At 50.6% G+C, this 16,532-nt stretch overlaps 1 protein-coding gene across 3 annotated transcripts in view; it reads left to right on the top strand.

The window, feature by feature from the left end:
- The first annotated feature begins 740 nt into the window (after window positions 1-740).
- The window catches only part of JCAD (junctional cadherin 5 associated), a 37,556-nt gene continuing 21,764 nt past the window's right edge, over window positions 741-16,532 (top strand). Inside the window, exons 1-2 of one of the 3 annotated variants that reach the window (XM_057733472.1) lie at window positions 741-876; window positions 14,795-15,136. In XM_057733472.1, the coding sequence (XP_057589455.1) occupies window positions 14,853-15,136 (284 nt within the window). In that variant the 5' untranslated portion in view covers window positions 741-876; window positions 14,795-14,852. Of the gene's footprint in view, window positions 877-11,696; window positions 11,836-14,228; window positions 14,295-14,794; window positions 15,137-16,532 lie in introns of those variants that run through there. The other 2 variants (XM_057733474.1, XM_057733473.1) reach the window with 2 other exon arrangements.

The following is a 16,532-nucleotide window of genomic DNA, read 5'->3' as shown; positions in this document are numbered from 1 at the left end:
GATGGCAAGGGGCACAGCCCCAAATCCATCTCGCTGCTGAAAGGTTCTCTAAAACTTTGTTCCCCAGGGACCCCAGGCTGCTCCGCCCACCCATCTTTGCCTCCTTGAACTTGACTTAGCCAATACGCTCTCCCTCTCTGTGACTCATTAGCAACGCTGAACACTTTGTCTTTTCTCTGCGCTACAAAGTACAAGGACTTTTGCCTCCGAGCAGACCTGACAGCAGCCTGATCACAGCTGCAAGAGGGGTGGAGGGGGCTGGGAGCAGGTGAATGTTCCTTCCGCCTGAGCTCCGCTTCCTCCTGGCTTCAGTTTCCTCGTCTGTCACCGGACAGGTCGGAGCAGCTGACCTGTAAGGGCTCCTGCAGCCTCCAGCTATTACTCTCAGGTCTCTGCTCTTAAAGAAGGAGCTCCCGAGCACTAAGCTGTTGTCACTGGCTTCTGCTCTTCACGCCTTCCCTGAGTGTGTGTGTTTGTGAAAGTGTGTGTGTATGAGTGTGTCTGTGTGCATCTGTGTGTGGCTGTGTGTATCAGTCGCACAGGGTTGAAGCCGCCCAAACAAGTGACAGGAAAGAGAGGGAAGGGTGGCCGGCTCACCTGCGCCCTCGGCTGCCCCTCCGCCGCTCGGGTGCCGCCCTCCGGCCAGAGAGAGGAGCCCGGAGGCCGCCTGGAGGGCGGGGCGGGGCGGAGCGGAGCGCGAGGTGGGCGGGGTAGTGGGCGGGGCGAGGGCAGGGCGGGGCCGGCGGAGGGCGGGGCGGCGGCGGCGGCTGCTCCGGGCATGCTCGGGCGCGGCGGCTGCGAGCGGGGCGGGACGCGCTGGTCCCCGGCCGGCCGGAGCGGCGGCGGCGGCGCGGGGCAGCATGAGGGAGCCGCTCGGTAAGTCTCGGTGTCTCTCGCCCCTCCTGACTCCCACGGTCCATGCGGGCCGCTCCCCCGGCGCCTCGCGGGCCTCGCCTCCCGCTTCCCGCGCTCGCCCCCCAACTTCTCCAGCCCGGACGTGGCTCGGGTCGGCGCCCTCCCCGGCGTGGGGGGATGTCCGCGCCCCGCCCGGGGCCCCCCGCGCGGCGCCCAGCCCGGCGGCCTCGGGCGGGGGGCGCCCCCCTACCGGGAGGGCGAGTCCCCGCCCTTAGGTGCCCAGCCCCGGGCGCGCGCTGCCCGGTCGGCGCCGAGGGCCGCGGCCGGCGTTGGCGCTTGTGTCGCCCCTCGGCGCGGGGGGGGGGGGGGAGGGACCCGGAGGGCGGGGGTCGCTGCCCGCCTCCCGGCGTCCCGGCCACAGCCCCCGGCCCGCCATCCCCCTCCCTCGCCTGAGCGCCCAGACTTCGCGGGCATCTCCGCCCCGGGAACTGACAGCCGCCGCGCGGGGTCCCCGAGGTCCCCGGTTCCCACGCCCCTCCCCGCCCCCCGCCCCCCCCCCCCCCCCCGGGCAGCCCGGACCTGCCGGCGGGACGTTGGGAGCTGCCGGCCGCGCCCCCGCCCCGCCCGGTCTCCGCCGCGCCGCGGGCCCACGGCTGGGGGTCAGGGCCGGGATTAGGGAGCTCATCGCCGCTGCCTTCCAGCTGGTGCCTGCGGTGGCCCGGCCCCCGGCGGCTGCCGGTGAAGCGAAAGAGGAAAAACGGGAAACCGGGTGGGAGAAAGGAAAGAGCCCCGCCTGGGAGCGCTGTAAATCTCGCTCATCAGCTCGCTTATGGGCTCTGGAGCCCGCCTGCGGGTCCCGGGTCTCCGCGCGCACCCTCTGCGCCCCCACCATCGCCACCGGTTGCCCCCGAATGCCAGGGATTTCCTAGACGCCCCGAGCGCGGTGAGCTCAGCACCTACAGCCGAAGGCGCCGCTCTTGCCCCTAGCACGGGCAAGAGCAGGCGAGCGCCTCGGATTCTTCTGGGGGTTTGAAAAAGAAGCTGTGATTTCACTACTGAAGAAAGAAATGAAAACGAGAACTTTACGCCAGCGCAACCTGGTCACGCCCTAGCCCTTGCTCATCCACGCTCTCTAGGAGCAGAGGACTTTGGGCAATCCGCTTAGGCAGGTCCCCCACCCCCAACACACCCACACCCTGCCACCCAGGCTCCCACCCGCTGCATCCCCGGCCCCACCGCCATGCCGCATCTCCCTCCAGAGATCTAGTTGCCTGGCCTGTCTCGGGGAGAGGGTGGAGCTGTGTGGACCACACAACTCGGAGGTTTTCTGCCTTCTGTAGCTTTTTGTCTTTTCAGATTTGCAAGTAGATATCCTGGGGATTTGAGATGCCAGTTGGAAGATGAGGGGATTCTTGGGAGGGGAGGTGGGACAGGGATTCAGGCAGCCAGAAACACTTGGAGGAAAATTGCAGACTCAGTAGTTTGAGTGGGCAAAACTTCAGGGAAATGTTGCCTTATGTCAGGTAGTTTTATTAGAGTTTAAAATGAATGGATTAAGACCGCCCAGCAAAGCAGGGGAGTGTAAGTTTTTTTGGAAGTTCTAGGGAGATTCTGTTTTGGGGAACTTTTGTTGGTTTTCATGTGAAATGGGGAGTATGGTAGATTCGTTTGGTTTCCCATAATGTTCTGTGGGTTTGGACTTTATATTTACCTTGATATTAGGTGTCTGATTCTTGGCCACCAGCTGAACAAGCTTCCTGAAGGGCTGCAAGTGTTACTCAGAGCAGGCAGCGGATAGCAAACTGTTTCCCTCCCACTAGAGGGGTGAGCAAATATTTGTTGAACAGAGGCCTTCATCTGCTGGGCCTTCCTCCTGCCAAACTTCACCCTCTGCTGCAGAGATCGGAAGGTCAGGCCCTTGGCAGGCCCAAGAGATTTAGGGGGATTGGGTGGGTGGAGGAAACCTGTGCCAGAAAGAAAAAAAAAAAGGATTTTTGTCTTTCCACCTCCTTGGAACGTAACTTAAAATGCCCGAGTGTCCACATCTCTGAAGGGCTTGACAGGCTAATCAGAGTTATCCAATAACTGAGTAAGTCACAGATTCCAGACACATTTGGCCGTAAAATTTTAGCTATAAAAGGTAACTGGAGATTGGAGGTACACAAGGAGAATAAATATGGACCAATTTTTCAGTTAAAAAAATCTTTGAAGAGATCCTTGGAGTCTCATTTTTTAAATGCAGTTTAAAAATAAATCCTAGAAATGCTATCAGTAGAGAAAGCCCAGGAGTCTGCTTCTGCGGCCCCGCCAAGTTCTCCTTGTCCTTCCTGGAGAGCCCTCGAGTTTGGGAGGACAGTAAATACCGGCCAGGCGAAGTTTCTCTGTTAATGAGCTTGGCGCGACTTGACGCTAATTAATCTAAAGAGAGTTTAGAACACAGAGCGTTGGATTGAAACAGTTGTTCTCCTGTGGTTTTTATTTGGAGGAGCAAGGACTATGGCTCTGAAATCCTCTAGGCTGATCGCAGAACCCATTACTGCAGTTTATTTGGTTTTTCAGCAGATGTTGTTTTTCACCTTTTGGATGGGGAGGGTTATCTCACTCCTTGAAACCTGGCTATTGTGCTTTGCTGCCAGGGCGAGCTGGCTTAAGGAATGCTGAAGCTAGCAGCCCACAGGGACTAGAACAGTCTCCAGTACCTTGATGGAGTCTTTAAACCTTACATGTTATGGAAAAAATACAGGAACCTCCCTGATGCTAAGACCTCAATTATCTTGTTTTGAATTTGTGATATTTTGTTTAATTTGGCTTATTACCTTAACTTTCTTTAAGTATAGTTTCCAGAAACTTTCTAAAGATAATATAGTTGGGAACAGCCTGGCCCAACTGACAGAGCCTTATTAGCAGACTGCTAAATACCCTTGTCGTTTGCTGGGTTTTGGTTATTTACCTCTCTAGAGCTTTCTCGTTCAGCTTGTTTCTTCTGTATGTAAATGTAAGAATTTAGATACTATTATGAAGACACAGTAAGATATATATGTCGGAGAGGGGGAAAAAGAGAGAGAAAGCGACTGTATGTATAGGAAGACTAGTTGGAGAAATAGAAACCAGATGGTTATCTCTTGATGGGGGAACTTTTCCTTTCTGCTCAAACACTGAATTTTTCAGCGTTTACTTCTAGAATAACGTGATACGACTTTCATAATTAGAAAATAAATAATGTAAGAATTCTGTGAAATAATTTAAACTTTAACAGTTTTATGAAACCTTGGCTCTTTTATCCTAAAGATGTTTAAAAACAAAACTAGTGTGTTATACGTTTAATAGACCATTTAAGGGATCTTTATATGTGGAGTGTGACATCAGTGATGATAGAGGGATTTAATTCTAATCTATTATAAGTTTTACAGTTGTTTTTGCAAATAACCAACGATTCCAGAAGATTTAAAAAATCTTATCCAATTTCAGTCCTTTTCTTAATGACCACTAATCTTTTGGACATGCTAGTGAGGTACTTAGGGTCTCTTAAAAGTGGGTGAGGTCTCCAAAGCAATAATTGTGTGACAATTTAGAGGTGAAAGAGAAGACAGGAGAGTGTGTGTGAGTGTGAGTGTGTATGTATGTGTGTTCATACAGGTTGTGGGGGAAGAGACAAAGAAGTCAGAAGAGATCGTATTTACAAAAAAAAAATAATAAAGTCCATAATATTTGGCACTTTATTTTCTTCTCTTTGAATCAGTGCCTTACTACCAACCCAACCCAGCAAGATTAGTGTTCAAGGAGCCTTTTGATCTCAGACCCAAGTTTTCCGTCTCGGTTTTTTTTGTTTTTGTTTTTTCTTTTTCTTTTTTTTTTTTGTCACCTTAAAGCTACTTAACTCCATGAAGTTGCCCTACTAAAACTATTACTTCACAGATTCAATATGCTTTTTATATCTAAGGAGGTTTTAACCACTCGAGGGCCCTGGCAGAAGGTCATCCCTCCATGGTGTGGTGACGACAGGGTGTGAGAACTTACTCTCCCGGAACTTAAACTGTTGAGCTCTTTATTTAATTTTTCAGACTGGAAAGGGAAATGGCAATCCTCTTGCTCATAATAAAATACATGGCTCTACCATCAAAAAAAAAAACCCAGAAAAAGATGTAGAAAGCAATAAAAATCCATGTATCAGTTAGCAACATGCCTCAATCTGGTTTGTTTTGTGTCTTGGCTATTTACCTCTTGTTTAAAGAAAGTACTTTGTTGTATATTAATCATAACATTAGACCGAAAAATTGTCAGTTGAAGAAATATTTACAGTCAACTGCCAATAATTTGAGGGACTAATTACATCTTAAGGATGGAATGTCAGAGAATACAACTGAGAAGTTTTAGGTTTTCTAGGCGAGAAATAATGTCTCAGCAAGACCTTAGAATGCTGCTTGTGATCTTGTATTTGATTTTATCTGCAGAATGTGATTTTAAGCCTTCCAGGATCAGGTTAAGTGTCTCTGTAGCAGATAAGACACAAATACCATATATTGGGTTGGCCACAAAGTTTGTTCGGGTTTTTCTGTAACATCTTACCAAAAACCCGCCCGAACTTGGTGTCCCACCCAGTACTAGACCCTTCGAACCTTATGTAATTTACTATTCATTTATTCTTTTCTTCTGTGTATCTTTTATTCTCTGAGTCTTCCAAATATGGGATATGTTTTCCAAGATATTTTCCTAATCTTACCTATGTAGCTGTTTGTTTTTAGTTTTTTTCCCCAATAGTCAAATAATAAATTAAAATATAAGAAACTGCCAATATTTAACCATTTTTTACCTGTGAAATGGCAACTTCTTATGGTTCGATCCAGTACATTTCTTGACAGAACATCATAAAATACAGGAAAGTATAGGGCATTTGTGTTTATGTGTTTAAATGAAATTGGTATTATATGCACTGAATCTAGGCTTTGTATCCTGTCTTTATTATGTAACGTTGTACCATGAGCATTTTCTCTTGTGCCGTAATATATCTGAAAACATCATTTTATACATGTGTGCATATTGTGGTCTACCTGGTGGAGGCACTAGAATTTTTTTAACCATCCCTTAAATGAACATTTAGTCTACCTTTTTTTTTTAATTATCATAATTAAAACTTGGATAAGTATCCTTATATAAAACTGTGTGTATCTCTGATTATTTCATTCCGATGGATCCCAAGAAGTGAGTTTATTAGCCTGTAGGCTTTCAGATTTTGAAAGATTCTATGACATTAATCACTTTTGAGAAAGGAAATAGCCATTTACCTATAGAGCCCCCCCCACATTCATACCCCCACAAATAGAACCACTCAACTGTGCCTTCACCAGCAGCAGCTATTGCTTTCTAGAAGCTTCAGTAATTTGAGATGTGACTAGTGGCATTTGGGTTTAATTTGTGTATCTTTGATCACAGGTGAGGGTGAACATGTGTTTCCTATTTTTAATTGGGTGTGTGTCTCTTAGTTTTCAGTTCTAGGCAAATGTTAAAAAGGAAGAAAAGTGCTGGTTGATTTCATGAGTTTGATACTTCGTTTCATTTCACTGCCTGGGGAGCCTGATAACAGTCAATATGAAAAGAAAAAAATATTTTTATACATGGGAAGGGAGAAGGCAGCGGAGCCTGTTAGATAACATTCGATTGTGAGGCTGGACCTCTCGTGATGAGAATGCCCATGACAGAAGTAACACCTCCCAGCCTGGAAGGTCCTCGGGGGAGGGTGTTGACGGGGCGTGTGTGTCTTTGTGTTCTCAGAGCCCAGGGCCTGCACACCCAGTGCAAAGCAAATTGCAGTCAGTGGGCATTGCTGGGCTCCGTGGGAGGGCGGGAGGGAGGATGCTGCATGGGGAACTCTCTGGCCTTACCAGCCTCCTCCTCTCAGTGTGTAGCCACTTAGCTCCGCTCTCTGGGTTGGCCTCTCTGTGGGTGCTCCTAACAAGGCCAAGGTCAGAGGGTCTGTCTTCCTGTGACCCAGTTAGCTTTGTTCTGTGTCACGGCCACAAGCTGTGTTCTCTTCAGGGGCCGGCTGACTTAGAAGTGCCTGCTGCTCATCATGGGCGAGAAGAGGCTAGAGAGAGGGGTGGTTTCTAGAGCTTGAAGGACCCCAAAGAACCTCTAGTTCAGCCTTAACTTACTTTTTGGGGAGAAGATTGAAACCCACAGGTTCTCTGCCTCTCTCCTCTGCATCGTCTCAGGCTCCGATGCACTCAGCAGATGCATACTGAGCAGTGTGGAGGGATGGAAATGCATCCCTACAGCGAGGGGTGGCCAGCTCAAGTCCGTGCTCAAATGCTGATGGGCTGTTAGCAGCACTTTCCTCACCTCACCATCCCTTCAGCCTGAATATAAAGGATACGGCTGATATTTACAGAACCTAGAAGCCCACCTCACAGTAAGATGGCTTTAAGTGGTCTCATTCAGGGTCTTTGGAAAGGACAAAAACTCCAATGAAAAGCCATTCGAAAATGATTTGGGCAGAAGGAAATTTTGCAGGAATAAGTTGGTTAAATTAAAATCAAATGACCTGTCACCTTCTCCAACTGAGAGTTATTTCCGATTTCGGTGTTTCTTGTAATGAAAGGACCATTACCTTAGTCACCAAGACCAAAATCCATTGTACTTCTTCCCTTGAAAGTAACTCTCATTAATTTCCTTTTTCGTTATCCCCTCTGCCTGTCACCCCTGCATGTCACAAAAGAGAGGACTTGTGACTGCTTATCCACACATCTGTCCCTGTTCTGACTGTGTTAGTCTTTCACTGTCCTGGCAGTCATTGTAAAGCACCTTCCTTTATCTGCAAAAAGCCTCCTGTGGTTTCCCACTGTCTGCTCACTGAAGTCCAGATCCTGTTATCATTGCAGATAAGAGTAGGTATTTCTACATAGATAATTTTTTTTTTCTTTTTAGAATTTAGACGTTACAAGCTCCCCTCCCATTTCAGAGTTGTAGTTTGTCTGCTTTTCAGCTTCACACAGCAGGTTTTATGAGAATTCCAGGTCCCTGATGAAGAGCCTGGAACCAAAATAATCGACGAGGTCTGCTGAAGGTCACAGAGCATTGTGTGGTGTATTTGTGAATGAATCGCATTACTGAGTATTTTGAGTGTTTAGAAGTCAGTGCTAGTATTGCCTTCAAGACATTGCAGTCAAGTGAAGCATTAGCCCTCGTGTGTGCGCATGTACATGCGTGTGTACATGGTGTGTGTGTGCTTAGTGTGTACAAGGAAAGAATCACCTCAAAGAGCCATCCTAGTCCAACAGAATAAAGAAGAATTTTTTCCTTTTAAATACAATTTTTCGTCTTCATGCCACCACGCCTTCTATTCTTTCTTGTTTATATTTATGCATTATTTGGTAAATTGGGAAACTTTTGTTGCTATTAAGGAAGGAAATTTAGAGCCTAAAATAGCAGCATGGGCTTTGAAGCTAGACAGACCTTGGTTTGACCCTTGGATCTGCGCTTCCAAGCTGTGTAACCTTGGACTCTCAGCCTCGGTTTTCTTGTCTGTAAAATGGACACATTGATATCTACAGCAGGACGTTTACGGGGAGTAGAAACCAGAGTGTCCCAGGCAGCTAGCAGAGTAGCTGGTACACTGCAGATGCTCAGGGGATGGATGACGTTATTATCTTTCCTGTGCTGCTATTCTGAGCTTATAGAACGGGCTCCTCCTCCTGCTTTTGTATAGAGTTAGTTGGGGTGGTGGCGGGGGAATAAATTAACCACGAGCTGGAAGATGTTCTTGGTGAATTCGTTATGCATCTCTTGGAGGGTATTTGAGCTTCTCACCACCTAGCAGCCCAAGCATCCTCAAGGGGAAAAGAAGTCATAGACTATAAACCCAGTGATGTCATGAATCAGTCCAAACACCCAGCCCGGGAGACCGGGCTATTCATCATTGTTATTTCTACCCCCCCCGCCCCCACCCCAGTCCCCCACCTTAAAGCACCTAAATTAGAGCCTGCATGCCGTGAGCATTTCCCTTTGGGTCTCATCTCATGAATTGAATCTAATCTAAACCAGTCCTGTCGTGGTGGACAAGAGAACTGTGGACTGAACCCAGACTTCTCACCCAGCTCAGTGTTCCTTGTTTTTTGTTTCCTTCACTGTTTCTTCAGTTATATTAGGAGTTTCAGTGCTTGTGAGTATGCATTTTAATAACCGAACAGAGAGGGGAAGAAGCAGAAGTTTGCCTCTAGTTGAACTATTTTTTGGTGTGTTGTCGTACACTTGGCACGAAAGTTTTCTTCTGTAAAAAGAGGCTTGTTATAAATCCAGTTTTCCTTCTTTCTACATAACGTCCTACAAAGTTTGCTTTACTCAGACAGCTTTTTTTGCTATCGAAGTTCTCTGAGCCGGGTGGGCCAGGTCGGGCCCTGATTTCTGTCTGGTAAACTGAGCAATGCCACAAAGTCAAGTAGAAATTACTATCCTGACATCCTAATAGCTTCTAGAAACCACACACTTTTCTTTGCAATAAGTGTCCCATCGATCTGTGTTACAGATTAGAAAACTGAGGCTTGGAAGTTAAGTCACTTGGTAAAGGCCATCTACCAAGCAGAAGCCAGGATGGAAAGCCAGGCCTTTCTGCCAAGAAAGCTCTCTGATCTGCCCCGTTTTCACTCAGATCACGTGGGAGGAAGTCTGCAAGCAGCTTCCACCTGAGATGAGAAGAAACAGCTAAAAACGCCACCCAGAGAAGAAAACCCACCAAGATACGTGTCCCTTTACCAGGCTTTCAGGTTTTTATTGGGGTGGTAGAGAGCCTTCTCAATTTTGTCCTTGAATTGGTGGACTTACTCTAGGAATATATGGGGCAGGGAATAGTAGGAAAAGATGAAAAGAGCCATAGTGAACTCAAAAGAGACAAAAAGCTGCTTCCTGGCTCTGTCAAACCCAAAAGAGAATAAAAGCAGCGGCTCTGCAGGTCCAATTCAAGTCAAGGGTTCCTTGGCGGCCCTCTTAGCTTCCGCTACACCGGGTCATCCGTCAACCAGTGATGCTTTGTTCCAAGGCCTCAGGTTTCAAGCCCCAGGTAGGTCACAGGTAGAGGAAGGAAGCAGGAGACCGTACTTTCCCTTAAGGAGATTTATTTCTTTTCATCTCATGCTCTTAAGAATAGGAAAGTAGCTTCACTTAGTTGCTGTGATTTTTCTTGGAAAGGAAATGTTTATAGGATAGAAGAGCTATATTTGCTGTTGAGAACAGAGCAAGGAACTTGTTAGACCAAGGAATTTCTCATAGATTGATGGGATTGTTGAACTGGACAAAATTTCAGGGTCATCTAGTCCAGCGTACTGACCAGAGCAGAACTGATTTCTACATTAGAGTTTTCCAAACTGTAGTTGGTGACCAATTAGTGTGGCAGCAAATTGAGTAGTGACCAGCATTTTTTTAAATTAGTTAATTAATTTATTTATCTTTGGCCGCATTGGGTCTTTGTTGCGGCATGCAGGCTTTCTCTAGTTGTGACGAGTGGGGGCTACTCTTCATTGAGGTGCACGGGCTTCTCAGTGTGGTGGCTTCTCTTGTTGCGGAGCACGGGCTCTAGGTACATGGGCTTCAGTAGTTGTGGCACATGGGCTTAGCTGCTCTGCGGCATGTGGGGTCTTCCCGGATCGAGGCTTGAACCCGTGTCCCCTGTATTGGCAGGTAGATTCTTAACCACTGTGCCACCAGGGAAGTCCCAGTGACCGGCATTTTTCAAAAGTGAAATAGAATAGAAATAGCACCCGTCAGGATGTGAGGGTGAATACTTTTCCTTTAGAGTTTTGACTGACGGGTGTGACACACCTCAGTGGGTTGCTGTAAAAACAACAGAGCTTACAAATCCGTTGCCTCGACCTCCACTTAAGACTCTCTCAGCCAGGAACTCCCCACTTGCAGAGGCGGCCAGGCCCCGGTGGGCTGTCCTGCTAACACGTGTGTCATCTTAACTGTCTGCTCTGCATTAACGGTATTTAGATACTGATGGAATGAGAAGGATAGTGAGTGGGCTCCTTGTCTCTGTCCTTGTGTTCTGGGCTTCCTTCCCTGAGAGTGTATCTAGGTACCTGCACCGACTGGACCGCTCTCGTTAGATGTTCCGCTGTGAGTATTTGATACAAGGCGACAAATAAGCGAAGAAGAAAAATTTTTTATGTGAATTGGCTGGAAGATCATCTCACAGTGCAGCTCTACCTGGAGGGATTTGTTTGGCTTAGAAGGGATCTTCCAGAAGGCTTCCTGACCCCTTGAGACTGGGTGAGGGTCCCATCTCTCTCCTCCTGTCCTTCTCCCCACCGCAGTGCTGTGACACTGTGGGGAGGGGGCAAACGCCTGTCCCTGTACACACATGTGCCGTGTTTCAGTGGCCTGTTTTCCAGCTGTCGCTACAGCAAGCCAGGAAGCTCCTCACGAGCAAAGAGTGTGTCTCGTCCATTGTTGCAGTTTCAGCGCCTGGTGCTTCCCAGGCCCTCAGGAGTTGTGTTTGCAAGTTCTAGACTCTGTAAAATTACATTTGCTGTTTTCAGCGACTCAGATGGCGATGGAAGTGTCCCTTCCTGGAAGACAGCTGTCTGGGTGATAGAAAGCGGATGTGACTTTGGAAATCAAGAGTCACATCCCAAGTGAAACGAAAGGAATAAGGAAACGGCCTCGTGACCACAGTGGATAACTAAGGTGAAAGCTTTTCCTAGGGCAGGTAAGCCCTCAGAGACAAACGAGCCATCACGGCACAGTAAACGCTGCCTCATGTTTGCTGCGATTTATGCTTTTACGTGCACTTATTTGGCCCTTGGAGCAGTCTGGTGAGACAGGAAGATGGCATCCTTGCCATTTTGCAGATGAGAAAACTGAGGTTTGGTGCAGTTGATGACGTGCTCCTGGGATCACAGCTGGAGCTGCATGCCAGCACCACCGTTGGGATGAAAAGGCTCGCACCTGGGACCGTGCTGTTTTAACGCGCGTTGCCCTTGAGCAACACAGGTTTGACCTTGCAGGGGGCCACGTATACGCAGATTCTCCTCAATAAGCGCCTGCTTCCCTGGTGTGAGCCCGCACGCCCAGGCGTGGTTGCATCCGCAGATGCGGGGCCGTGGATACGGAGGGGCCCTGTGTCCACAGGCCTGACTGTAAAGTTACCCTCAGGTTTGTGATGCCCCCGGTGTGGGTGCCCCAGGGGTCACCCATACACCCACGTCTTTCCGAGCTGTGAAATCTCATGTTACGATAACTTGCGTTTACGTCCAGTTTTGGTGTGTGCTCATCTTAGCGGCGGCCCTTTGGGTTGGTGGGGGGGCGGGGGGGCTCGTCTCTTCCCCAGCAGCTCGGCATCTCCTCCTGGTGGCCTCGGGGACTGAGGTGTTAGGGGCGGGCCAGTCCACCTGCAGTAGGTAAGGATGCTCCTGGAAGGGCTCTGACGGTGAAAAGAATTGGAACAGCCACGTGGAAATGAGCTAGAAGCCCCAGCTCTGCGTGGGGTCAAGAAGGTGGCGAGGGTCAGCCGGAGGGGGAGGGGTCCTCCGGGGATTGCGCGGGGGCCAGGCACCTCATCTGAGTGCTGGGGCCTGTGGGTCATCCCCTCCTGGGGGGCCCCACGGCCCGAGTGCGGAAGCGGGTGGGCTTCGTCCTCCTGCTCCCCACGGGCTGCCGGCCTCTGTGAGACCAGACAAGTTAGGAGTCCCCCCAAATCCATGCACTTCTGACCTCAGACCTATAAGGCCAAGTACGGCTTGTTCGCATTTGCATCTTTTTTTTGAAGGATATTCATGGCCTGGCCGGGTCTGTCGTGCCTCTTCAGGGTTTGCTAAATACACTTAGGACGCAGACAGAGGCAGGATGGACCAGCTGACCTCACCGCAGGAGGACAGTGACCCCCAGACGTTTCCCTTGAGGGTCATTGCTTCTTAGCACTCTCACAGTGGCTTCGTGCTGGACGCTGGCCTGCTCCTTTGTGTCCTGGGTGGCCAGTTGGGGTGCAGTGCACTTTGCGTTGCTTTTAAAGGGCCTGATGTAGTAACAGAGAAACTGAGTCTCCTCAGACCTAAACTCTTAATGGTGCCGACTGGACATGTGACATTGAGCCGGTGAGTCTGGGACCCTCATCTAGGCTGCCAGGATTCTGTTGCCATGTCATTTCTTTACTGCTGGGATGACTGTACCCCGAGTCTATTTTAAATGCCAGTTTCCTGACTCATACACACACACACGTGCGGCTTATGGAGTGAACTCCTAATCATCCTTCAAAACCTAGCTCAAATGTCCCTTTCTCCCACTGTGCGTTCATTCAACAGTGATTTATTGAGCGCATAATGTGCACTAGATGGCAGGGGGCCTAGCATTGAACAAAGCAGACCTCGCCTCTACGTTCCCACGGCCCTGGGGTTGTCATGGGATCTCTTTCCTCTGCAGTCCCAGCCCAGGGCGCGGCTCCGTGGCGTCAGAGAACAAATGCTCGCCTCTCTGGTCCTTCCATTTCTCTGTCCGTGTTGTGCAAGCCCCTAGAAGACATACAGCAGGAGCGTCAGGAGTGGAGATGGTCTTGCTAGTACAATCTCTGCAGGAGCTTGTGAATGTCCATGAGATCGAGGTACCTGGTGGAGGATCACAGGCTTCCAGTCTGGTCCTCCCCATGCTCCCCCTGCTGACAGTGGAGACTTTGCTGCCGCCGGAGTCTGGCGTGTGATGGGGACGAGGACACGCACAGTCATCAGGATCCTGTGAGGGGGCCCCCAGCGAGAGGCCCCGCCGGCAGGAAGCACGCGCGCCCCCCTTTCACCTGCACACGGGCGGCAGGCATTTCCTGGCCATTGTTTGCAGGGACTGCCACTGTGCTAGCTGCTATTTCTGTCCCCCAGCCAAGCGGGGCCGGAGCTGGCCGTGCTCTCCCAGGCCCGCCTGCCGTGTGGTGCTCGCCCAGGCCAGCGCCCAGGTCAGCATCCAGCCCTTGGGGAGGCAGCGGCAGGGCAGACCAAGCTGCCTTCCTCCTTATCAGCAACGGGAAGACTCAGGAAAGAAGATTCTCTGGTGTAAAGTAAACATGGCAGCCCCATGTCTGTGCACGCGCGTGCTTTCACGTAGGTTTCTGTCCATTTTCATTCTTCTCCGCTGGTCCCATTGTCTTCGGACAGTTTGTTTGGGGAAGTTGCTGCTGTTGAATGAATGTGCCCTGGCAGGCTTCAGATGTGGACACCCTCTCCACAGAGGTGCAAACTGTTCCCCCAGGGTAGATTGGGGAGAAATTTGATCCTTGAAAGTTTCGTGTGGGAAGAAGTTGGGGATTGTGTAGGGCATTGGGTGTGTAGGCTTGGTCAGCATTTCTCATGAGCTGAAGACTGAAGATCTATTTTCGGCGGCCGGTTACCCACCCAGATTGCTTCCGCTGAGTGCATCACGGCCCCGGGCTGATTAAAGATCTCGCTCTGCCTGCCCTTTTGGAACAAAAGGTGTGTCTCCAAGATGAAAGCAGGGAAGTATAATAAGATTAAGCTGGACGCTGGGAGTTTCTCTTTTTAGCAGCATGGAGTAGTAATTGCAGCTTCCGAGTCTGTATTTATTTTGTCCTCTCTCCTGTGTGTGTTGTCTTCAGATGTCTGGGCCTGGGGACACTGTTAATCATTTCATGGCTTTAAACCCTATTCCAGACTCTCCTGCAAGGGGTGGCCATCCGGGGGCGGGGTCCCCAGAGTCAGCGTCCCACCCTGGCTCAGTGGAATCAAAGTGCAAACGCTGCCTCTCTGGTCCAGGAGGGACCAGCTCTCCCTCCCCCAGGAGGTTAGCCCTCCTGCCTCCCCCTTGGCCTGAGTGAGATGGAGAGGCCGCCTCTTCCCTTGCTCTCTGCAGGCACAGTGACCAGGGTCCGGTTTGGTAGGGCTCGAGGGTGGGGAGGTGCTGGACCCCAGGGGGAGGCGGTGATGGCTCACAGACACTCTCCTTGTCCCTGCAGCGTGGGTCCTGCCCCCACCACGGTCCCCGTGGCCAGGCTTTGATGAGGCCAGAGCGTTATGTACAGCGTAGAAGACCTCCTGATCTCCCACGGCTACAAGCTGTCCAGAAACCCACCGGCAGCACGGGAGGATGACGGCAAGGGGCGCCAGCCCACAAGGACCCGGGCACCGGCAGGCCCCGGCCTGCTGAACGGGTATGACGATGGCCCCGCCGCCTTCCCACGTGGCACGGCTTCACTGGGGACCGACCGCCTGAGCGATCCCGAAAGCCGCCTCGGGGGGCTGAGGGGCCGAGGGGAGCCCCTGCGCCCTGCTGCTGCTGCCCGGATCTCCGAGACCGGGTAAGCTCCTGTGCGAACCCACCGTTCCCGGGCCCTGGGGGTCTGGCAGTGGGTGTGAGGACATCCTCGGCCTCCTCCTCGTGTGTGGCCGGGGCCTGGGAGCGGGAGGAGCAGAGTGGCCGGCACGTGTCTTTCCCGGGAACGCCAGGGATGCTGGTGCAGCACTTTGTGCAGGGCGGGTACACCCAGTGGCGAGTGAACGGATTCTCTCTAGCCAACGAGGCATTTTAATCCCCAGCCTCTTTGTTCTCTTATAATCTCTTCATATCTCCTCAGCCAGGAATCACTTAAAATCTCTGGAAAAGCCAGTTTATGTCAAGCACACATTCCTAGTACATTACTCTTCTTTATTAACATGTTTCCGTATCTTGTACATTCCAGAGTTCAGAAAATGGATGTGCTTCCCTCCACGCGTGTGAACGCACACCTTTCTTCTCTCATGTTTGTGTAATTCCACTGGCCGCCACCCCATCTTTTCCTTACACAAACACACACACACACACACACACACACACGGGCTGTAGTGTGGGGATCCCATCTGAATACAGCTGCATCTGTGGGTGTTTTCTTGTGTTTCTTTCTTTTTTTTTTAGATTTATTTAATTTTTTATTTTATTTTTATTTTGAGCTGCGTTGGGTCTTCATTGCTGTGTGCGGCTTTCTCTAGTTGTGGCGAGCAGGGGCTTCTCTTGCTGCAGAGCACGGGCTCTAGGTACACGGGCTTCAGTAGTTGCGGTGCTTGGGCTCAGTAGTTGTGGCTCACGCGCTCTAGAGCACAGGCTCAGTAGTTGTGGCCCATGGGCTTAGTTGCTCTGCAGCATGTGGGATCGAATGGAGCAGGGCTTGAACCTGTGTCCCCTGCACTGGCAGGCGGATTCTTAACCACTGCACCACCAGGGAAGTCCCGAAGTCTCAGTTTCTAATGAGGTGAAGACAGCGGCCATGGAATTCCCGCGAACATGCCACATGTGGGGTCCAACCCAGTCCTAAAGGGCTGAATCGGAGATCAGAGTTGGGTCCCGGATGGGAGGCACTAGAATGCCCTTTAGGATTGTGTGTGGGCAGGGAGGCTCCTGGCCCCGCCCACAGCTTGCTCAGGACTCCCCAGTGCTATGTGATCACAGGGCCCTGCGGTCCACGAGGGCCTCCAGCCTGGCCTCTCTCAGACCTGCAGGCGCCTTTCTTTCGGTCACAAGTGAATGGCTCAGCTGGGTTAAGGACAGATCTGGGATATCTTTGCCCATAGACAGAGTTCCAACAGATCTGGCCATTTCCCCCCATTCTGAGCTTGACTGGTTAACTTTGGAGGTGTTGAGGAGCTTTTGGATTGGAGGCTGCCTTGTAGGGTAAAGAGAAAATGTACATGTTTGCAAAGCTCCACGCCAGTGCCCAGCGC

This window comes from Hippopotamus amphibius, chromosome 4, assembly GCF_030028045.1.
Source record: "Hippopotamus amphibius kiboko isolate mHipAmp2 chromosome 4, mHipAmp2.hap2, whole genome shotgun sequence".
Taxonomy (NCBI): Eukaryota; Metazoa; Chordata; class Mammalia; order Artiodactyla; family Hippopotamidae; genus Hippopotamus; species Hippopotamus amphibius.
Note: the sequence above shows the minus strand (reverse complement) of the source record. Positions and strands in the feature narration are given on the sequence as shown.